Below are 24,182 nucleotides of genomic sequence, written 5' to 3'. Positions count from 1 at the left end.
CCTGTCCGGAATGACCTCAAGTAACCCCGCAGAAGAATCCATTATGACGTTTCTGGGGGATGTGTAGAAATGCGTCTACATTTATAATATGGAAAATATATGGAAATTAATACTATAAAATACTTTATATATTAAATTTATATATATTTTGATCATTAAATAGAGTATTTACTCCTAAACTTGTATAAAATGTACTATTCATCAATGTTCAAATATAATTGAACCCCCATGCTGCATATGGTATGACGTGTTTCCGTTTCCTGTTATTTTGATATACCCCAAAAAAAGTAGACATCATGGCGGACCATCGGGAGAGAACGCTGTCTGGGTCTCAGTCGGGAAAGGTGAAAATTGGCCACTATGTACTCGGCGACACGCTCGGAGTGGGAACGTTTGGCAAAGTGAAAAGTAAGTGGAAGTATTTATAGCAATATTTTGCGGCAGGGCTGCATTATTTTTGTGAAAAAGCCCTTTAAAATTTGTTGTTGACGTTTGGGACTTTTGCATGTGCGCTAGCTTGGCTACATCATGTTTCCGTACTGCATTCTTTGGGGTGGAATGCGAAGCGTTTCTGGTCATAATTTCACAATTTAGAAGTTTAAGAAGTTCAGACTGTTCTTTCTTGTATAATTGCAGGTAGCTTAGGTATTTTGAGAACTCTGGAATGTGGAAATATCTGGTTACGCTGGGAAAAGTGTGGTTGATTAATGGTATGCAAATGAGGGGGAGTGTCATGGCGGGTAATGGCGGAAAATCACCACAAAAATTTGTTACACGAAAATGAAGATGAAACTGTCTAGACAGGGCCAGACGATGCAATGCTAGAGTATGATTAAGTTTCAAACTGCATTCAAGTTGCCATCAGTAAGATATTTTAGTTTAAGGAGTAGAGCTGTATATTAACCAGGTTTATGAAGAAAACATGTTGTGGTCACCAAAACAAATAGACTTGTCGCAACTGCAAACAAACAAATACGTTAACTAAGAATGATGTCTTTATTGTTTATCAAATATGACATTCATGTAGAAATTTACATATTTTACATCTGGACAGGTCATCTTTGTATGGTCTAATGTATGCATGATGTCATCATGTCAATGCATTGCAAATTAATATTTTTTTTCTCGTAACTATCCAAAAGAGTTTGAGTTTGACACATTCTGTCTGAAACGTTTTAAGGTATTGAAAAAAATCAAGTTGAAAGGGTAGGGGCCTAGGATATTATGAAAGTAAAACATTGAAAGGATTATTGAGAATTCAACTCAAGTTTATTAATTTCTGTATCTTCTTGTCACCACTCCTCAGACTCGAAATGGATTAACCCTAATCTTTGTGGGAACAGTTTACTATATTATCTCAGAAATTACATGTATGCAAGTCTTTCCGTATTGTTAGAAATTTGCATCAACATCCTATCAACTATTTTCAGAAACGAAATTGTTGTCGAAAAATGGCAATGGAAATCAATGCAAGGTTCTTAATCTTAGATTCAGAAGGGATACTCATACAGGAAGCTGGGACTAAAAGGAAAGAAGAAAGCTTTTAAAGGGGCGTGAAGAAAATTCCAGTCACACACCAATATATAGATTGAATGCTCTGTGAAAGTATGAAAATTTGTGTCCTGGTTCCCATTCAAATACATGACCGTGTATACCTAATTAGAAATGAAATGTGACCAGTACCTATATCCTTGAAGGGACCTTTAGTAGTCGCTTATAAGCAGCTGTGTGAGCTGGATGAAAAAAAGAATTGGCCAAATTGGGACAAATAAGTTGCTATGGGATTTCAGTCAGTCTTTTGCAGTCTATCCAGCTATCCTTGTGTACTACAAAATGTAGTTGTATATTTTAAGTTTTTTGTGCAGTTAGGCCTTGTCACAGCTCATGTATTTAATCAAGCATACTGGGCCACCCCTACTCTGTCTCTGTAGTTGTGCTTTTTGTTTTACACTTGAGGCTTACATCTGCAGTGACTGTGTCATCCATTTTTTCATGTCAACAAAAATGAAGGGTGCTTGTGTTTCCACAACACAGTTGGAGAGCATGCCCTGACCGGTCACAAGGTGGCTGTAAAGATCCTGAACCGGCAGAAAATCAAGAGTTTGGACGTGGTGGGGAAAATCCGGCGCGAGATTCAGAACCTGAAGCTCTTCAGACATCCACATATCATCAAACTGTAAGTGTGGGGCATCTGCATAATAGATCATAGATGTAACTGTGGTGTTACAAGCTAGTGTCTTATGGTCAATTGTGGTTATGCCTAGATTATACTTTATATGTAGATTCACAGTTTGAAGTATTATTATGCCTACACAAGGTCAAAGGTAATGGCTCCTGACTTGTAAACAACCTTCCTGTCTAGACAATCTTGATACAGTACTATGTCCATATGTGATTGTTTATGTCTCAGGAGCCTTCAACTTTGATGTATTACTATTGCACATGTGCATAACACTACAGAGTACACACATAGCAATTCAAATTATGAACCGGCTCATGAGGCAAGTTAGTTAGCATCAAATTTGGCACACATTACTTTTTCAGTAAATGTCTACGGCAACATGTTCAGGGCATAGGAATCTTTTATATTCAAACCATATCTGTAACTTGGTAACCAATCCATAGATTTATGAAGGAAATGAGTCCAGAATGATTGAAAAAATGTATTATAGATGGATTATTATGGTCAAATAGGGTCATACAGACATGTCTATCATGTATGATTGTGTTATGTTGTACAATGTACATGTATAGAGACTCCAATTGGAATCTCTACCAGCAGAGATTCCAATCGGGGTCTCTGTCGACAGAAACTCCGGTCAGGATCTCTACCGATATCTTGAGCATGGCAGTGTATTTTCTGTTTTTTTTTCAGGTATCAGGTGATCAGCACACCTGCTGACATCTTTATGGTGATGGAGTATGTATCCGGGGGAGAACTGTTTCATTACATCGTCAAACATGGCAAGGTACGCTGTATTTACAGCTTACCATATGGCTTACACAGATTAGGATCATTCCATTTAAAAACCTCAAAAGGGGACAGCTACATTTTGTATCCAATTCAATTGATTGAAGTTATTGTTTACTCATTCATATTTGTATTGTTGTACTTCATAAACATGATGTAGCATGTTGACATCCTTCCTACTCTTTTATCTTTATAATGTTTATGACTTTCCATCCCTTGGTCTTGGCTTTCTAAATGGAACTGTCCTTACTTAATGTAGGTAGAAAGTCAATTTGGAAGAGGACAAATAGAAATTTATAATTTCTTAATTGTTTAAGTAGATTTAGGGACCATGGCATTGGGTGTAAAGATAGAAATGTGTATATATTGTACATATATAGAATGATGTGTATTAACTGGCACTGTTTCGCTGGCTAACCAAAGTTTTCAGGAAGTAGGCAAATGATGGTGCTCAGGCTACTGCTAGTAATGAACGTATTGAAGAAAGTAGGTAAAAATAAGACAATAGCATATATACTCTATGTTCATATTGGGAGACAATCATTTTGCTGAAATTGAAAGTTGAGAAAACATAAAAGAGAACCACCCATTAAAAGCAGCTGGTAACATTGCATTATACACATTCAATATAATCATGTTGTTGGTCTTTGTTATTGTTTATTCAACAGCTGAAGGAAGCTGAGGCCCGTCGGTTCTTCCAGCAAATCATATCGGGTGTGGACTACTGTCACAGGCACATGATCGTACACAGGGACCTGAAACCTGAGAACCTCCTACTGGACTCCAACAGAAATGTTAGAATAGCTGATTTTGGTACGTATTGGTGATAGATCAATGTTGATTCAGTCACAGTTAAACAATTCTCACTCAATGAACAGTTGAGCTAATCAAGGTCATGACAGAGAAGACAGACACTATGAATAGTACATGTATATAAAGGTTCATTCTTCTGGGAATTTTCCTAAGCTGTTATCACTTAGTACAATGAACAGTGGACCACAGATTGTCCAAAAAACTCGGACCCTTTCCAGTATCATGCATGGCTGTTGAGTGACAACAGACGGAATTTGGTCTTGCATCTTCTTGGTCCACAATCAGGGTCACGAACCACTGAACTAAGCATGCTAAAATTAAGGTGTTGTGCAAAACAGGCTCCACATATGTAGTTTCTTTTACTATGGTATAATACTAATGGTAGTATTGTTACCATGATTTTGGAGTTGACACTCTAAGGCCACACCAATTTAATTTCTTGGTTCACGGATTCGCTCGCTCCTATTTTTTGGAAAAAATAAATAAATAAATATTATCACTCAGCAAATTTTCACCATCAATGAAACCATTCACCAACTTTCTGGTGTAGCAAATTGGCCTTTATATTATAAGCTCCTTAAAGTGTGGGTACAGGGTGCTGTTACTGTACAATAATAGTGTTTTTGTACTTTTTTCAAGCTGAAAACTTTTTTTCTTTATGTTACCTTTACCCCAACCATTTTACAATTTTTATTTTTATTTCGCCCTTTCGCTCCATATTTTTTATGAAAAAATCCGTGAACCAAGAAATTAAATTGGTGTGGCCTAAGCCAGGTGTGTCATGCTATAATGTTTGTTTTCAGGCCTCTCTAACATGATGGCGGATGGAGAGTTTCTCCGTACCAGTTGTGGATCACCGAACTACGCCGCACCAGAAGTCATCTCCGGAAAGTAAGTACTCAGCTTTTAGTGTTTTGAACAAGCAACAAATGTTTGATTTGTACATGAAACGGCTGATGTAGAAAAAATTGTCTTGTTTTGCTTGAATGTACTATGTAAACGTACAGCCTTTACCTAACTTTACTTTAAAGCAGTGATGTTATTCTACTTGGCATGTTGAATGTGTTCCTTGTCCAGACTAATTCACCAGGTTGGAACGTCATTGACAACAATTAGTCTTATACATATTAGACAATATTATGTGTAGGGCCACATACATGTAACAGTTGTATGTATGAGAGTTTTTTACATTTGGGATCACATTGACTGTGAGCTGTGATACTTAAGCTGCAGTATGGAATAGTGCCAGTCAAAAATTGTTGAAGCTGACAAACTGTCACCAATGATTGTACATGTGTATCTAGGTCCTGGTTTTGAATTAAGAACTTTGTTGTTCATTATTCCAGACTGTATGCAGGTCCAGAGGTAGATGTGTGGAGCTGTGGAGTCATCCTGTATGCTTTACTCTGTGGAACTGTGAGTCTCAGTTTACTTCTAGGAAGCAGATCATTTCCATTTTAAAAAGAGTTCATTAATCGTTGCTCATCCATCTAAACAATTTGTCATTTTTTTTCAGAAAGAAGACCAAAATGATCTTTTATGTAATTATGAAATAATTTCTTCATTAGAATTAAGATGTCTTGCTGTTATCATATTGCCCAATTGTGTTTCAAGGTCTTACAACTAATCTTATTGTTTCAGCTTCCGTTTGATGATGAACATGTTCCAACACTGTTCAAGAAAATTAAAGGTAATGTTTTCTATCAATTGTTTGCTAATGAGTACAACAACCAATCTATGCATGTTGTAGTACTATTATACGAATACAATACATAGCCTTTGAAGATGTTAAATTTAACAGTCCCATAGTTTTGATATGCAAGCCATCATTACATGAAATAAAAGAATTCTAGAGTCAGATGACAATGCTAATGGTATTTCCAGTTGTGCATTTACTGATTGGATGGATTGTACCACTACTGCAGGAGGGGTGTTCCCCATCCCAGACCACCTGTCCCCCACTGTGGTGGGCTTACTCAGGCACATGTTAGAGGTGGATCCAGTCAAGCGGGCTACCATCCCTGAGATCAGGTCAGCACGAAACACATAAAAAAACTGTTTAAGTTGTACTTACATGAACACGTGTGTTGGAAGATTAGCATCTAATGCATAAATGCCTGAAGTTAGCAGTGTAGCAGTAAAGAATATATACATGGCCAGAAAGTATAATGTACATTGTATGGTTTTGCTAAGGTTATATTCTGGCCTATGTCACCTGTAAAAATGTGCAACTTAGCAACTATAGAATGCAGTGGTAATCAATAACTTAAAAAGGTGTAATCAACAGTTAAAGGTGTAGCAATAAAGAATATACACCTGGCCAGAATGTACCTGGGTCTATTTTCACTGGGGGTACATTCTAGCCTGCTACAGTGGTAGCAATTACAAATGATATGTGAACACTTTAACAGCCAATTTGTCTGTCCTCTTTATTCTGTAGAGAACACGAGTGGACAAAGATTGACATGCCCGCGTACTTGTTCCCATTGGACGAGCAAGACACGAACGTGGTAGACTATGACGCTGTGAGGGAAGTGTGTGAGGTACTGCATGTAAGGATCTTCGCAGCTCATCGCAGGGAATAGAAGTTGCTTCTCTTCTTTAGTTAGCGCACACACTAGAAAATAGTTGTATAAGAAACACAACTAATGTGGACTTTAGACATGGTTTGCTGCTTACCTTAACAAAGTTAGTTCTGAAAGTCTTTTTTTTTCTTATTTTATATCTTTTTTTTGTCATATGAAAACACAAAGATAATAGATATATATGTAGTTCTCGTAGCCTTGTTAACCTCATGCTTTATGCAAATGAGTGCCAAGCTTTGGTTAGGGACTTCATCACAAATGGGATATAAAGCCGGTGGCCCATGTTGGTAAAGAGTCATAATTGCACATTAAAGAACACACATTAATAATAAGAGTAGGGGTCCATCCGGGTGTGAGTGGATCAAACTTGAATGTCCTTGACCTCACTATATCTCTTTCTCCACAATAGAAATTTGAGTGTAAGGAGACGGAAGTGATCAGTGGCCTCCTGGGCGGAGACCCTCACAACCCGCTCGCCGTGGCGTACCATCTTATCGTGGACAACAAGCGCATCGAGAGAGAAGGTCAGTTAATGCTGTAAATCTCTCGTACACTTCCATTTCTTTCCAACTTATATTTCATCCCTTTAGAATATATATAAATGCACTAAGTATTTTGGATTGAAACTCTTCAAATGATTTTATACTTTTCTCTGTACATTTTGTCCAGTTCAATGTCTTGCAGCACTTATGTTGTACCTGAAATAAATGTCATTGAAGAATTATTTACTATAAACCCTAGTATACATTAAGCTACAATAACAGCAGTCTGTTTTAACCAGTTATTTTGACTTGCATCTTTTACCCTTGAATACATTTGCATGATTACTCCACATACACTGACATCTTTTCTTTCTTTTCTTTTTCTTTCTGTTCTTTTCGCTACATGTATTGTTCACCTGTACCCGGCACCCCCCTCCCCTAACAGTTGCTAGCTCACGGTACAACTTCCTTCGCAGTGTGTCTCTACCCTCGGATGGTAACACCCCTACACATTCAGTCATTCTCTCTGTTCTACTGTGTCTTACTTTAGAGCACTCAGAAATTATGCTAATGAATTTGCACCAGTGTAAAAGGCCAGAAAATACCCCTGACTAAATTGTACCCTGGGTATATTTTGGTCAGGGGTATAGTCCAGCCTGGTACACCTGTAGAATTGTGTGACGTAATAGAATACACAAATGATAACAGAAAAATGTCACTCTTGTAATTTCTTAATGGTAGTAGGTAGTATATATCGTCTTCTCTTTGTCAATGAAATCTTCAGCTTCTATCAGTAAGACACATAATAGGACATTTGTTGTCTGATAGTTATGTGTTCATTTCTTTCCCTTTTCATTTTGTTTGTGTCTCTGTCCAAATGTGCAGTTTGGTTTGCTTCATTTTGAGCTTTTCTTTGATTCTGTCATTTCCTTTTTTCTTTTCATTATTTTTCTCTCTGTCCTTCACGTAGAGTTGAAAAAATGTGTACAACAGCTGCAAGGTACATGTTACGGATATGTTTTGCAGCACAGTACTTACAAGCTCGTGTATTTTCTCAGATCATCTCAGGAATAAACAGGGTTTGCCGCAGCTAAAAAGTTAAACTTGAAAATAGTGCAAGATAATGCAAGACTTTCCTTAGTTCATACCAAAATTTAACCAGCTTAACTACGTTCAGCCAAGCCTAGTCTAAAGCCTAGTCTAATTTTGTTTCACAGCAAATTGCTTGGAACAAGAAGTGTGTCTTTGCTAATTGTTGATGTAAAGAGAATGCCAGTATTTGATGAATGGACATGGTTTGCCGTGCTATGTATGCAAGTGTCATGATGAAATTTATTTGGGCAGGTGTTGCAAGATGTAATTATCCAATGGTTGCATTCCTAAAAACGAGGAGCTGTCTTTTGAGTGTATCTTTTATTGCCTTGAATCCAACATTCTTAAGAAATGCTACCATAAGATGAAGTAGAATCTGGCTTTTAGTGATGACCTTTTTGACCTTCAGCTGCCAAGAACATGAAGATGAAGGACTGGTACCTTGCAACAAGCCCCCCTCCCGAGACATCCTTCATTGAGGAGAGAATGGTAGGTATACATTCTACATGTATGATAGAGATACATGTAGGGTGTTACTAGGGGGAAGAGGAGAAGGGGGCACTCCTGAATGCAAAAGAGTGTATACTTTTTATCATGTGTAATATTAGTTTGAACTGTATTCTCGTAGAAGATTTAGTCGTAGCCATGTTCACTATGTATCATTGAAAACTTAGCTATTAATGATTGTGACATTTTTTATTTAAGTAGTGTGTTTGAAATTCTAGAATGAGTAGTGTTTGAAAGGGACCCAGTTGTGGCTAATAGGAGCTTAATTTTTGTTTCTTTGCTTACCTTGGAGGCTGACAAGGTAAGATATGTACATAGACTCTATGATGGGTCATTTTGTTACAATCATGATAGAGAGACTCATATCACTGAGATTGGGAGTCACAATGGTAAAATTTCTCATGAAACCAGATTTAGCTGTATGCAATATCATATACATGCTATGTTGTTTGGTTTGGAGACAAAATCCAACTATTCCGTACCGAAAGACAGATTCAAACAAATTAAGGTGAGGCTGTTTTGAATTTGCCCCTTGAAATGCAGAAAATTTAGTTCAACATTACCTCCTAAATTCTTTGCATCTATCAAGAGGAAAGTATAGACAAAACATTTAGCACTGCAGGGAGCCTTGTGTTGAAGTTGTAGCCAGTCCAGCGATGGTGGTGGTGGTTAAGTACAGTGGGAAGTGTTATGCGTGTATTTTATACTCACACTCACAGGTTGCTCCTCCTATTTCGCCCCTCAAGCCTTTCCCGGACAGACCAAGTAAGCCGACATCTTCCACGTCTTCTTGTGTTGTGCACAACTCGGTGAAACTTTTCCTGTTCTTTAGCCGTTCAAAAATCAGCGACATGATGTAATGTTATGCTGTGACTGTGATTGCATTTTGCCAGCAGTGATACATAAAATGTGATGCCGATACAGCGATATCATGTAGTTTTTTGCCAGCTGAAATCTTATTTGCCATGAGTAGTCAGAAATGTTTAAAGATTTTGTTACGAGTTGCTTTGCTTGAGTGTCATCAAAAATATAATTATGAATGTAGCATGCCAAATTTTTGCACTCCAAAATTTTTAAGTTTGTACTTATCAGAATGAAACTTCACACTTTGCTTGCACTGACTTTTTGAAATATGCATGATTGTGTTTGATGAAGCTGTATTTTCCTTTTTTGTTTTCTGTATATACAAATCTAATTCCATAGTCTGTCTGTTGTTAGTGTCACAATCTAGTTGTTTAGTAACAATACATTGTAAAACTAGGTGTTATGTACAGTAATAAGGTACACATTTTAAATCTTTTACGTATCTTTACACTTCAATCATACAAATCTTTTTTTTGACGAGGAAGGATTTTCCTTCCATAATGCGTACCACATAAATTTGTGGACAGTTTTGAGAAAGTTTTTTCAGTTCTGTCCCTAAATTCTGCCTAACCTTCTGTCCCTCCTACATAAGCTCGGACTTCGCGGCCCACGTCAGGAGGGAAGAGTAAGCACTGTTCCAACTTTCACTTACGTACAGGGTTCTCCCCATGTGCACCTACTGGGAGTTTGGATGGAATCGACCAATTCTGACTGTCCATCATAATTAGTAGCCAACCAATGATAGCATGGCAATTAGTGGTTTGGCTAATCAAAAAGTTGCTGCATGTCCATCAAATATTTGTATTTCTATGCTTTAAGTTAATCTCTACATTTCGACAGAGGATGTTATGGCTATGGGATCGGCCTATTGAATGGGCTTCTGTCAAAGACTTCGCATGAATGGTTGGTAAATTGCTGAAAATATATTGCTAAAACAGTTTTTTAAGATTATTTGACAAGTAACAGTTAAGAATCCATCCAGAATCCCAGACTGGCAAAAGTGAGACCTGGGGACAACCCTAACTGATTCTTCACAGTCACATTTATCAAAGCCAAAAGTCAAAATTTGAAGAAGAACAAATGTCTTCTAGAAGACATATGTGATACTCTGATAGGATAATCACTAAATGACACAAATGATGATAACCATGATTTTTGTGGCACAGAGAAAAAATATCTGTAAAGGTTATTTCAGGCATCATTTGCCCTAACAGTAACACTTAAATTAAGGATAGAAAAATTATTACTAGTACTAACATTTTTCCATTTATTATGATTCACAACTGTACTTGAGAGAAATTTGTGTACCCATTTCAATATATTTCAGAAGATAAAAACTTTTAATTCTTGAGAAATGCCAATCCTCCAATGAGAGAAAATCACCCATGTTACCAATAATCTACTGTCAATATATGTTTATGTCTAGTGCCAGTTACCCTAATGGCTCACTAACCATTAACTGCTGAATCCTACTAACAAGACTGAGGGAACTAATTATTTAATTGTAACCTATTGTGCTGTACCACCACCCAAACAGCTCTGGTCCAGCCTTCCTCGGCCCTGGACACTCTTATATCCACAGAGAGACGACTACCTACCCCATCCAAGAAGGCTAAATGGCACCTAGGTAAATATCTCTACTAACTTCTTATGATGGTAGTTGTACAGTCTTTTTCTCCTGTCAAATTTTGTAAATGTGGTATATTTCATTTATTTGTTACAAATGATGTTTCACAGTTGTTACTTAAATCTATGGAAACCCTTTATTTGTTCTTTATTTGTTACTATCTAGTCCGAAGAACTTCAGATGTTCAGGTATCTTGTCTCATTGTATCTTGTGTATAATCTCATATTTCAGGTATTCGCTCTCAAAGCAAGCCCCATGACATAATGAGTGAGGTGTACAGAGCTATGAAGCAGCTGAACTATGTAAGTTATTTGTAAACATTTGCAGTTAGTACTCGCATATGCTTTAAAACCAGCAAGGCAGTGTCCATAGGACAATAATTTCTTAGTATGGATTGCATGTGTTTTCAAGCAAGTTCTAGTGTTAGTGTGAATGCTAATAAATGTTGTTCTTCAGTATGAAAAAAATTCAATTGTTATAGAATTTTTGTTACTCATGATTTCTCCTTTCATCCACAGGAGTGGAAAATGGTGAACCCCTTTCATTTGAGAGTAAGGAGGAAAAACCCAGTCACACAAAGATATGTAAGTTTTACCATTTGATATACAGTACAATCTTAATAACTAGCAACTAACATTTTACTGATTCAGAAAAATTCTATGTAGCTTAATGTAATAAGTATGAAATGTAACAAGAAATGGAGTATGTAATATCACTGTTAGAGCAACTACCGGTAGCTACAGGATCTTGAAACAATCTGCTACATTTTCTATTGACACCTTTAATAATCTGTGTGTGGTTGGCGCCCCCTTGCAGGCCAAGATGAGCCTGCAGCTGTACCAGGTGGACCAGAAGAGTTACCTGCTGGACTTCAAGAGCCTCAGCAATGCTCCTGACCCAGAAGATGGAGGAGGAAGCAGTATGTTGGCATTTAGCTCTTCCACTAAACCACGAGTAATATAAACAAAGAAGAAAACCAATGTCAATCGTGTATTTGAGATGTTCATGGTTAGGGAATAGTTGTAGCAAATGAAAAGTGCAGCCCAGAGCTTTTTGGTATGTCTGGGAACTTCTTTGTGTGTTGAGCAGAGACAGTCTTGTTCACATTTTAAGAAGACAAGACCTTATAGCAGTGCTTTTTGAGACTGTTAATCCTGGTAATTATGATGAGGACCAACAATTCTAAATCGACACATTCTTTAAGAAGTCAAAATGTAATGCAAGACAGAACGAGATTGGTTGTAAAGAAAACAAGATGCCAAAATCTTTGTTGACAAATGTAATAAGAATCGAACAAACAAGGCATAACAAAATACTCTTACTCTTGCACTAAAAGAGTATGCAAATGAGGTAGATGTCATCCATAAAATCATTTTCCTTTCTTCTAACAATGAAAACCATTGTCTCCCAGGTGATGGTAGCAGACCGTCCACCCCCTCGGGTAGCCAGTCCTCCCTAGTCACCCCCACCACCCCCACGGGTTCTACCCACCCCCAGCAGACCGGCACGCACCACGCCTCCGCCGGGGTCCACCACACCCTGGAGTTCTTCGAGATGTGTGCTGCTCTCATCACCACCCTGGCTCGCTGAGGACTAGTCTGCACCACACAAGGCTTCAAGAACTGACAGTCCGGATAAGAAATCTCAAGAAAGAAATGATGGGCCTACTAAAGACAGTTAAAACTATAGCGTGTAAATAGTATGGAGACACAGTTGTGGGATCGGTAGTAGTGTCAGTGTCTTATTTGGCAGTTTATAACAGTACACATGCACATTAGTCAGTTTTATGGCATTGCACAGCATAAAAGTTATGAAAAGAACAATTTTATCCATAGTTAATGAGAAAACCTTTATGCAAGGCTTCCTAATCTACTACTATCATTTCATGCAAAGTTTGACTTCTTGTACATGTGTAACAGCTTGTTTAGTTTCTTTAGGAAGCTAAGAGCCACAGGTCTAGAGCTATATGTATTACGTTTGGTTTAAATACATGCATGCAGCCTTCCATGATTGTATTATTTGTATAACAATTACACTTATAGAAGTTGTAGCATGACAACACCAAAGTTTATGTTAAGAAATTGCCTACGTTTTACAATGGCATGAAGATTGAGACGTATAGAGCACACTAATGAAAGAAAGATGTCAGGAGGGAGAGAGTGGACCAGGTCTGGGCAACTTGCCCATGATGATGATGACTGAAAGAAATGTCTGTATAGTTGCATTGTAATGCTCTTAGTGAGATTAACTCTCTACCTGCTAAGGTAGTGCTTTGGCACCAATTTGTACTGGTTACAAAACAAGGCAGCAGGGAGGTGGTTAAATGTGTACAGAAGGACATCTGCATGAAGATTATGCCATTGTATGTAATGTATGGTTTTGGGTATACCACCATTTTCCAATTTTTCTTTGCAAAATACAACACAATCTTTTTACTTGAAAAAGTAATTGAAACCTTAAAGAAGGTATAACGTTATATAAGACAAATTTAAATCAAAAATATTCTTATTGTGATAAAACATAATGTTAGATGTAAAATGAAAAATGTTTTGTTTGCAATGAAAGTGTTTGGCAGTAGTAGCGAATTATTGTCATTCGCTGATGATTATATGAATTATATTTGCTGATGATTATGAATCATCGTAATGTAAAAAAGCATGCAGAGGTCAACAAAAAAATACAACAAAACCAGACATGGTTACAATTACAATACAGTGTATTGGTGTGCAATGTGAGATGTTTGTGTGTACTTTGTAGTGTATATATTGCAATAGAAAGGCTTGTTGGCCTATAAAAATTATGCTGTAGCTATCAATAGCAAATGGTAATTGTGAATATGAAAAGTACATGTATCAAAAGAAAATGTTTGCATCATCTACACAAGGCAAGAGACTTGCTTTTCATAATATTAAAGATACACAAAAGTAAAATTAATTTTAGTTATGAACATGTTAACTTTCCTTTTTAGTCTTTGTAACTTGGTGATATTTGTACTTATGTCAGTGACTAGTACATATAACTTACATGGATATGATGCAAAATATATCAATTTGTGCTTTATGCCTCTGATTTTTGTTTCTTCTTCGAATTCTGCTATATTTCGTTGTCAAAGCTGGTGAGTCTGATATGCCACCAAATAGTTATAGGACCTAGGACGGCTTTTGTAGCATGTCTCTAGTTCACAGTGGCAAACTTTGCTTCCTTGCACACTTACAATGTATCTACCGGTACTTCATTTTGGATACAAGTATCCCTGTTTCTTTAGCTTCTTCATCTCGTACCTACATACCACAGTCAATTTAGAAGGATGGCAAATACCAGTAATACTCTTGAAAGGTACAGACTCCAAAGTTACATCGATGTAGGTTAGACGTCCAGGTAATAAAATACACAAAAAAGTAGTTACTGGATATGGTTTTGGAATAGAAAGTTAATGCGTATCAGGTTTAATCCATGTCCACACAAGCAGTACAATATCAAGTGTATAAAGTGAGGACATGAAGGTTACTTTTAGAAGCATAAGGCATTGACAACATCAAAGAAGAAGTACACTGTAAATCCATGCAACAAATGGCTACAAAAGTGACCGGACATTTGCAGTAACATCACATCATAAAATTATCTTTAACTTGAAACAACACATTTCTCAGTTCATCCCTGTCCATTGTAGTGATGTGTAGTTGATCTCTCCGGTCTCGCTCTCTGAGCACAACAACACAGTTTTCTTCACGTTGGATCCCAGTCTTCCCAACCTCACTATATCCAAGGCCTCCATTTTCTCAGTTCTCTGCTGACAAACAGCGATGTAGAAGGAGTGGTACCGGAAAGGATCCCCGGGGTACACCAGGAAGTCCCCACCAAATTTCCCACCACTGGTCAGAAAGTAGCCCTTCTCCCAAAGGTCTTGGAAAACGTTGCATCTCAGTGTCTCTTTGTCTGTGTTTGGGTACTTCCAGGGAATGGCGTCTTGAGTTTCTTCTGAAACTTGTTCTGTAGGTAGAACGAAGGAAAACAAGTTACAGGTAAGCTTGAACAGAATATAACTCATTTTCAAGGCTCAAAAGTCATCCAATGATGTTGGATGCCAAAGACTATCTTCAACATTTAATCCACTGCTTACTGAGCCACATATCCTATTTGCATATTAGTTACTATAACATTAAGTAATAGAAGCAACGGATTAGATCATTCTTGACAAAGATGTGTTTAACAGTCAAAACTTTAAATCCAGTTCTTACTTGTGTTGTACCATTAATCACAAATCCTACTTAACTATGGGGATGTCAGGTTTTATCGTATAAAAGCCTGTATGAGGTAGCAAAGATGTGATCCACAACATCGACATTAAGTTAAGACTATTTCATAGTGACCATGGAGTCACTAAACGTTTTACCTGTCAGAATCTGCACCAGAAAGGCCTGTTCATTGTAACCTGTAGTCTCTTCAAGCTTAGCCTCTAACTCTTTCATCTCCTCCACAGACAAGCTTGGCTCCTCATCTTCTGGCTGATCACAAGTTGAACTTGAGACATCACTTGTAGACACTGAACTTGAACTTTCTTCCTTTGCCTTCTGTGCAAGCTTTTTTCTCTTAGCTGCTCGTCCTTTGGCGATGACGCTGGCCATTTCGTGTAGTTTCCTCTTCCTGTCGCTCTTACACATCTCGGCTTGTTCCCTGAAACTCTGCTGTCTGTGTTCTGTTATAGCTTGGGAAACATCTTCACCAGTCTTTGGAGGGATGTTGCCATCGAGCAACCTGGGAAAATAAGTCATTGCTATAAGCCAGTGTACACATGCATAAGGTCAAAAGTGAAGGCTATATTGGTACTAACGTTTTAACCCTTAAACTGCCAAACCCGGATATATCTGGCACACATAATGGGGTTCAAGCCACTGAAAAGTCCAACATCTTGACATTCAAGCGATCGCTTGTGAGAGCCACGTTTGTGAGATTTGACACCCAGTTCAATATCGACGTCCCCTGCTCTTGGTCCTCATCTTGTGGGTGTGCCTCTTGCACTGCTTTAAGGCTACATTAGTATTGTAATTAGTTTTTTACTCTGTATATAATGATATTTGATGATTTTGTATATAATCGGTTCTGTGTATAATTGTCGCCGAATTGTATTTTCATGTCTACTGACTTTTGATGTCTAATGTTTATTGTTTGATTTTGGTTTCGTATTGTTTTCTATTATCATTTCAGGTTTGGGAGGACAACTTGTAAAGGTGTTGATACACCTGTTTTGTCCTCCCTTCCACTTGTTTTTGCATGTGGTAAATTCAAATAAAGAAATAAAGAAATAAAGAAACATATACATGTCCTGTGTGCCGTGCCCGGATATATCTGGGATAGCATATTCCCCCAAAGTAGCAGCTTTGCGCGCGTGTAGCGCACGAACCCTGGAAGTTAGGGACTTCGGCCTTGTTTCTTTCGGGAGGTCAGCGGCATTTAAAACCCTTACACTGATAGCATTTTATAGGGCTGAAACTCTGGCAGTTTAAGGGTTAATTGTAAATAAATGTCGTCCATTGCCATATTCCATTCCTACCTGGCGTACAAGTGGCACTTAGTAAAATTTCCCATTTTAGTGTTACACTACAATGTACTAGTATCATAGTAATGTTACTGACTTACTGTAAATACAGAAACTTTCACCGTGCTCTAATGTTCGCCGTTTTCGTGGTGGCGACTTCATCACAAACTTGAAACCACAGCAAATATTTTTCTATGGCAGTAAGAGACTATAGTGCATGGTGCTATCGCGAACTTAAAACCACCGCGAACTAGAACTTTAGTACTGGGATCAGTGACAAGTGCCATCCCAACATCTGCTTGGAGATTACCATTCTTCTTGACCATCAAACAAAACTTTTGCAAAAATAGAAAAAAAATTCGACTAGTGGTGGATTTTTCAGTTCATTTACTTGTAGCATACCTGGCAATGCCTTTATTCAGCAGTACTGTGGTTTCCTCAGGCATGAGCTGTAGAGGCCGTCCTAGTCGGACGTTCTGTCGGGGCAAGCGTGGAAGAGCGCCCACAAACGTCCCGACGATTCTGTGATGTTCCCGCAGGTCACAGGCGTCTGTAGCGTTCCAGACGTACACGTGGCCGTGACACAGGTACAGGTCTATCATTCTAGTTAGTTACGAGTCTACAGAAAATCTTATAGACCACAGAATATTTTGATTTTTCCGATGTGTGTTGACAGAAGTTGCAGATGTGATTGCATGTGCTGGAAGGTCAAAGTTTACTGGAATATTACATTCATAAACATAGGGGGTTAATTGATGAAACGAAAAGTTGCGAGACAAAAGCAATCGTATATCTGGAAAGACCCTAATATTTGGTGAGAAATTATGTATTTGTTAATAGTTTGAGCCAAGATATTGTATCGTCATGTTGTATTTTATTAAAATTGTTAGAAATGTATTGTTGACATTTTGGGAAGGTCGATGGGCACATCACTGCCTGGTTTGATATTTCTCCGCGCTTTTGCTTTTTTTTTGGGACAAGTAAAAGCCTCGATAGCATAAAGTTAGAACATGACATTTTATATTATGTATATATAGAATCATCCATGGTATTCTGTGTTAAAACAGCACTTTTTAGGGCAAAGATAGCCTGAGATTATGGGTTGGGGAACTTCTTTCTTCGCGTAATAAGAAATTTTAATGATGTGGCCAGTTTCATCATGGCTGCCGACCGACGTGTAGCTGAGGGACTAGAGCACCTAAAAGAAGCCGAAAAATGCATGAAAACGTCCTTCTTCAAGTGGAAGGCCGACTACGACGGTGCAGCGTCTGCTTACACCAAAGCAGGTACATGTTTCAAGACGGCTAAGTCCTACGACCAGGCCAGGCAAGCGTTCCTAAAAGCGGCAGAGTGCAACGTCCAAAACAACGTCATGTTCCATGCAGGGAAAGCCTACGAACAGGCAGGTATGATGTGCAAGGAGTTAAACGACTTAAACCGAGCTGCCCAGCTGATTGAGAAAGCAGGGCACCTCTACAGAGAGCATGGGGTACCAGACACCGCAGCTTCTACATTTGATAGAGTGGCCAAGCTACTAGAGCCTACCAACCCACAGAAATCAGTGGAGTACTACCTGATAGGCAGTGATATAACTGAGTGTGAAGACAGACCCAGACAAGCAGCCGACTTCCAGAAGAAAGCTGCAAAGCTTCTTGTAAGAATGGGGAACTACGACAGAGCAGTTGAAGTCCTGAAGGTCGAGAAGAAGTTCCAGATTGAAGGCGAAAATGGACCAGAAGTGAGCAGGGTGACTGTAGAGTTGGTACTGTGTCAGCTTGCTAGAGGTGACTTTGTCGCAGCCGAGAAAGCATACAAGGATGCCTACGGCATACCGGGGTTCACAGAAAGCGATCACTGCCGGGAGTTGGCAGAGTTGTTGGATGCGTATGACGAGAACGATCAGGAGCGTCTTTCGTCCGTCGCAGCGAGACCGATGTTCAAGTTCATGGACAATGACTATGCCAAGTTGGCCCGCGGTCTGCAGGCCCCAGGGGGTGGGGAAGGGGGGAAGAAAAAGAAGGCGGAGTTATTAGACGAGGGGATTGAAGAAGGGATGGAGAAGGGACAGTTAGAGAACCAGGAGGATGGAGGAGGAGAGGAGGAGGATGAGTTTGCTGGAGGACTATGTTGATCTTTTGTGTCTGAAAACAAAAAAAAATCAATCTAAAATAGACTATACATTTACGTGTAATGGCTTATCCATGATGGTATCATCAACATATATGTTGTAGTAAAAATCTTAACATGGTATTTCCATTTGCAAAGTAAAGAGCTTAGCAACAAGCTTTGGATCAGTCCTCTGATCCCTCTCAAGTTGAAGTGGCCCAAAGCCTATGTCATGTGGCCTAAATGGAAGTGTGGTATCAGCAATGGACTTAAAGCAGCAGACATAATTTATTACTGTTGTATCAGTATGCACTGTAGAGTTATGATTTTATATTGTAAAGTATAGCACCAGTATGTCAATCATTTGACATACAGTACAGTTACACTTTCGTGTATACTCATAAATGCATAATTTAATATAAAGGAAAGCTTTCCAAATTTGCTTCTTGCCAATGCTTTAATATTGAAATGTAAGTAAGAAAACAGGAAGTTTAAGTTTGATTCCAAAAGTTTGTAAGATTAACAGGCTTGTATTTTTTTGGTCTCATTTTTAACTTAAACAATATCTTACATTACATTGTTTGACCTCAGTGCACTGTATAAAAATGCAAATGTTTAATCATTGTACATGTGTTAATATAGCTGAAATAGATATGACAATGACTAGAATGTATCAACAGATCTATATAAGTTGTATTGCTATTAGATGTGATGTACTTCAGTGTGTCAATATAATTGTATAACATGTGAAGTTACTGTGCTTTTTGTGATTGAGTGATCTGTGATTGTATGAGTTGAAACAGAAGTCTCAACTAGATACCTCAAATTCAATATTTTGAGTGCTTTGTCTTGTCAGGAATTGGAAGCTACAAAAAAGACTACTTACATGCATCAAATATCTCATGACCCATAACTATGCCAGAAAGCATTAGAGTCATACATTTACACTTGTCAAGTATATGTGTATGATGTTGTATTTCTATTGCTAGCAATTTTGTCACCAGTGATGTGAATTTACTTTTACTTACACTAAAGGTCATAGCTAATATTAATAAAAGTTCTTCATAGCAGTGAATCTGAGCCCATGTCATGACTTAGCAATGCTCCATCGTACCTCTAGTATGCTGTAGTAGAACTGTCGTCATGTGATCTTTTTAAATCATGATAACTGACTACTGTACCAGTCGCTGTGTTACTTTCCACAAGGAGCTTTTATCAACATAATAAAGCATTGCAACACCTTTACATTTTGGCTCTGGGTGTTCTTAGAATTACACATGTATACAAAACTAAATACTCTCAATTCTTATGACCCAGTGTCTTCCACTGTCTTAAGAAATTGTACCGTCAGCTATAGAAATAAAGGGTGACTCATATTGGTGTAACATTACACCTGTCAGTCCATTGTCTTGTTATTGTCAGAAATCATCATTTTCCGTAGGTTTGTTTATTTTCAAACGCTATTTCACATTTCCCAAAGTTCTAATCCATAAGTAAGGATACGTCATTGATGAATCTGTCAATCATTTGACCCTTTTTGCCTCAGGTCCTTAGTCAATGTGACCCCTATTTCGTAATGGACTACTCCAAATCCCATCATCCTTTGCGCACATTTTTGTGCAGAAAACAAAAACGCTCCAAAAGTTCTTCACTGTTCTCGACATCGCGTTCATCGTTACGTTTTGGGGCCATATGTTATTGTAGGTGGGTAAAGCTGACCAAAATATGTAAGTATATCGATCTCTTTGATTTACTTTAATTGAATTGGTCTCGTATTAACATCAAGCGTTGTGAAAGTTGACGTCGAAGAAAGCGAGCGAGGGGAGGGGGGCCGTTGCTTGACAACCTGAAAAACTTTTGAATTTTGGCCTTCAAATTAAAAGTTTTACAAAATGACGTTTTAAATGTTAAAAATCTGATTCTACCATCTTTTAAGAGTGTGATGGCACAGCTCCAGTGAATTGAATTGCTAAAAAATTGGATCAGCATGTATATATATAATATATAACAGTTTTATAAACTCAAATGTGAACAACGTTGCTAATATTATTTAATATAAAGCTCTTTCACAGAGATCAGAACGCAGCGAGAGGTATGTCAAAGGTAATAACCCCGAAAAAGAAAACAAAACCAACCTGAAGCTTGTTATGCAAATAGAAACAAATTATGGTCAAGACAAGAACTTTGTGTTTTCTTTTTCTGGGCCTTTACCTTTGACATATTACCTAGAATTCCCGTTGCCACAAATGCGTTCTGATCTCTGTGAGAGGGCATATAATTATGACTTTCAAGTTACCCCAAGACTGTTTTCAGGTAAGTCACATCTTCTCTCTGTACCGCAGTACAACCTACACCAACGCTTTGCCGTGAGACGTCAAGCAGGAGTGAGTCGGGAGGAAAATCAACGTCTTAAGTCTTGAGACTTAAGTAGAAGGTCTCATGTTCTTTGTAAAGCGGGATTTTGGTAGATTTTAGTGCAGTAGTTGCAGTAGCTTGGCTTATACAGTAATTACATGCGCTTGTGTGGGTTTTATTTGATCAAGACAAGATGGCATAGAACATGTAATTATCATTTCTTCGTCTTGTCTAATGATGTTTATTAAGTACTGCAGAAGGACAAAGACGGAGTAATGAAAATGATCAAAGGATCTCACTGCATGCTGGGAGATCTGGGGCACTATGGGTAACAAATACTGTAAATGCGGAAATGTTAGCGGTGGATTAATGTTCGAGGTTTTAGTGTTGTCCGCTTCACCGCGAATTTAAAACCACCGCGAACATTTTTCCAGGGCATTAAGATACTACAGTGCATGGTGCTACCGCGAAATTAAAACCACCGCGAAAAGTCTTTTTTTCCACTAGCGGGAAATTAAATCCCCGCGAACTTAAATGCATTTACAGTAGATGGTATACATCAAAATCATAATGTGTTGTCATTGCAATGATGTTGTTCCCCCTGCACTACCCATTGTGCCTTGTGTCTCCCAGCATGTTACAGGTCTATGGGCTCGGAGTGTTTTACTGGCTGCAATGCATGGGTTTGGCTTGTACATGGGGATCTGCATGCCTTCCTTCGTGTCAATCAACTTTTAAATCTTCCTTTTTGAATTAGTCTAATTCTGAAACTTAATTAACGGGTGGTCTGAGTCTGACTTATTCAGATCTTCAAATGAATTAATATGGCAATTCGTAATTAATTCATCAGAATACATTAGGACTGGAGATTTCAGAACTTGCAGGGTTGAACAAGTTTTCTAAAATCCACTTGTCCTATCGGGCAAGCACATAAAAAATGTACTTGCCCGAACCAATTTTTCACTTGCCCAAAATTCAAATGTCACTGTTACTAGTATATGCATTTTCACTTCCAGCAATGGAATTCTTTGTAGACAATTGCTTGATGTCATGACTGTAAAAAGTAACAAGTATATCAGAATTGCACTAAAATCAATGGAAAAATCTTACTTGCCCGATCGGACAAGTGGGGTAGGACATGCACTTGCCCGAACAGCACTTTCACTTTCCCTGGACAATAGGGCTAGTGGACTTGTTTATCCCTGACTTGCCATAATACCAATCATTTGTCTCAATTCCCCACATGCAGACCCCCATATTTGTATATAAGTGAAAGACCCTGAAGCTTAACAGTACACTTGTATGAAAGACATAGCATTCTGCACTGCATAACACACAACACACCACCTGCCACTGGTGCATGTTTAAATGACTTCAAATTTATACATGTAGGTTTACTGTTGTCAGAACCACCCCACGTGTGCAGCACTCTAATACCACTTCATGTCATTCCACATTGCTACATGTAGAAATGGAAACAGTTCAAAAGTTAGATAAAAAATCACAAGATATGTGTAAGCAATGCTGACACTCTGAACCCAGTGATTTGAATCTTGATACAAATGTATATCAAAGATGGAAAAAAAAAGAGAATTTTTTTAAGATCAAGTCTCCAAACAGCTCACACATATACATATATTATGTATTTTGCCTAGACCATGTTAACTAAAAATTCAGTGTTGTTTCAATAAAAGTGAGAAATAAGCAAGGAAACAAAACACCATGAAACAAAAATCAAATGACTGTAAATCACTGTACATAGTCAAATGGAGCATGGCAAGGTTTTCAGAGAAAGCATGCTTTGCTGCAGTGCCAGTGTGCATGCATTTTGCTTTTACGGGGGAGAGACATTTAAAGAAGTTTGATTTTAAAATCAAAATGTATGTCTGTAGGGCTGACTTCAGACCGCCAACAAGTTCAGGACGCAGACCGGGTTCCAGGGCAGGAGGAACAGCCAGACAGCCAACAGGTACATTGTGAAATTCAGCAACACTCGTACATAGCAACCACCTGCTAGAATGTTGTTGTATTTAGTTGTACTTTTCGTAACTGTCAACCATAGGCGGTAGGCCATCGAGTTTTTGTTGAAATCAGTATTAGTTTGCTGTAATAAAAATCCTACTCTAATGAACTCAAAGTGTGTAGTCGTTCCACCATGGGATTCCCGAGAATCATACACTATATTAAACATACACTTTGTACTCGGTCCACTGAAACATTCCCGAGAATCGTCATACACTTACACACACCGTGCACTCGGTCCACGAAAAGATTCCCGAGAATCGTACACTTACACACACTGTGTACTCGTCCACGGAAAGATTCCCGAGAATCGTACATTTACACACACTGTGTACTTGGTCCACGAAAAGATTCCCGAGAATAGTACACTTACACACACTGTGTACTCGTCCACGGAAAGATTCCCGAGAATCGTACATTTACACACACTGTGTACTTGGTCCACGGAAAGATTCCCGAGAATCGTACACTTAGCAGTTACACGAACTGCCGAGTTCCAAAGAATCGAACAGTTGCCGAAATCACCCGAAGTTTACCGAACACCGACTTCCGAACGCTTTGGTGTTAGGAACAATAATGAATAGGTAGGAAACGCCGTTTCAAAAGCCCTTGTTTTCGGCGAAAGGCCGCAATGAAATAAAACGCGTCGATACTACTTATTATCTGGGTGTTACTTACTAGCTATGTGAGATTACTTGGGACACAACACCTAATAATAAAGAAGATATGCAACATTTTGTAAAGTCCGATTTCCGGGGAACAGCGTTACCAGCAGTACCATATCTGGCCGCTAGAGTCGCTGCTGCACAAGACAATTACATCATTGCTAGCCAATCAGAGAGACGCGAGATTCAGATTTCCCGCCAAAGTTTCAGTGAACCAAGTACACACCGCGTGTTTTATAGTGTAATAGTGTAGTGTATGATTCTCGGGAATCTTTTAGTGGACTGAGTACACAGTGATGTCAATGATTCTCGGAATTCTTTCAGAGAGAGTGTGTCAATGTATGATTCTGGGGACTATTTGAGAGGACCGAGTACACTGAGTGTGTGGAAGTCAGTGTATGATTCTCAGGAATCTCTGTGGAACGAGTACACACTGTTTGAGTTCATAAAGTCTGATTTTAGTACGACAAAGTACATGTAATACTGATTTCAACAAATACTCGATGGCCTATCGCCTTTGGTCAAACCAGCCACGTTGAAAACTATTCTCACGTAAA

At 38.4% G+C, this 24,182-nt stretch overlaps 4 protein-coding genes across 21 annotated transcripts in view; 3 read left to right on the top strand and 1 right to left on the bottom strand.

Moving 5' to 3' along the window:
- Positions 1–239: 239 nt before the first annotated feature.
- On the top strand, positions 240–14,579 carry LOC118431728 (5'-AMP-activated protein kinase catalytic subunit alpha-2-like). 14 transcript variants are annotated; one of them, XM_035843005.1, is made up of 21 exons: positions 296–408; positions 2,035–2,176; positions 2,876–2,969; positions 3,640–3,784; positions 4,588–4,675; positions 5,131–5,200; positions 5,426–5,474; positions 5,710–5,815; positions 6,225–6,336; positions 6,779–6,893; positions 7,297–7,347; positions 7,822–7,851; positions 8,353–8,432; positions 9,170–9,215; positions 9,907–9,939; positions 10,852–10,941; positions 11,173–11,243; positions 11,460–11,525; positions 11,758–11,860; positions 12,353–12,553; positions 12,591–14,579. In XM_035843005.1, the coding sequence occupies exons 1-20, from the start codon at positions 297–299 to the stop codon at positions 12,529–12,531; spliced, it is 1,782 nt and encodes a 593-aa protein (XP_035698898.1). In that variant the 5' UTR covers position 296; the 3' UTR covers positions 12,532–12,553; positions 12,591–14,579. The 14 variants fall into 14 exon arrangements, with proteins under 14 accessions (XP_035698897.1, XP_035698898.1, XP_035698900.1 ...); XM_035843007.1 differs by adding an exon at positions 8,743–8,751 and having other exon boundaries at positions 9,197–9,215; positions 12,353–14,579; XM_035843004.1 differs by having other exon boundaries at positions 240–408; positions 12,353–14,579.
- Positions 13,761–17,223, bottom strand: LOC118431731 (tRNA-splicing endonuclease subunit Sen34-like). The gene is made up of 3 exons (XM_035843020.1): positions 16,880–17,223; positions 15,335–15,696; positions 13,761–14,931 (listed from the first exon to the last, which is right to left on the bottom strand). Exons 1-3 carry the CDS (start codon positions 17,077–17,079, stop codon positions 14,588–14,590), a joined length of 906 nt encoding a protein of 301 aa, XP_035698913.1. The 5' UTR covers positions 17,080–17,223; the 3' UTR covers positions 13,761–14,587.
- A 350-nt stretch (positions 17,224–17,573) lies between these two features.
- LOC118431730 (gamma-soluble NSF attachment protein-like) lies at positions 17,574–19,824 on the top strand. Its single transcript, XM_035843019.1, has one exon. The coding sequence runs from the start codon at positions 17,637–17,639 to the stop codon at positions 18,606–18,608; it is 972 nt and encodes a 323-aa protein (XP_035698912.1). The 5' UTR covers positions 17,574–17,636; the 3' UTR covers positions 18,609–19,824.
- Positions 19,825–20,144: 320 nt separating this feature from the next.
- The window catches only part of LOC118431889 (intraflagellar transport protein 74 homolog), a 16,075-nt gene continuing 12,037 nt past the window's right edge, over positions 20,145–24,182 (top strand). Inside the window, exons 1-3 of one of the 5 annotated variants that reach the window (XM_035843309.1) lie at positions 20,162–20,310; positions 20,926–21,017; positions 22,831–22,907. Coding sequence is in view for 2 of the 5 variants with exons in the window: in XM_035843307.1 (XP_035699200.1) it covers positions 20,160–20,287; positions 22,831–22,907 (205 nt within the window). In the remaining 3 variants the exon portion in view is untranslated. Of the gene's footprint in view, positions 20,311–20,896; positions 21,018–22,830; positions 22,908–24,182 lie in introns of all 5 variants that reach the window. The other 4 variants (XM_035843310.1, XM_035843312.1, XM_035843307.1 and 1 more) reach the window with 4 other exon arrangements.

Source organism: Branchiostoma floridae, chromosome 15, assembly GCF_000003815.2.
Source record: "Branchiostoma floridae strain S238N-H82 chromosome 15, Bfl_VNyyK, whole genome shotgun sequence".
NCBI lineage: Eukaryota > Metazoa > Chordata > Leptocardii > Amphioxiformes > Branchiostomatidae > Branchiostoma > Branchiostoma floridae.
This window is presented reverse-complemented; position numbering and strand designations above follow the sequence as displayed.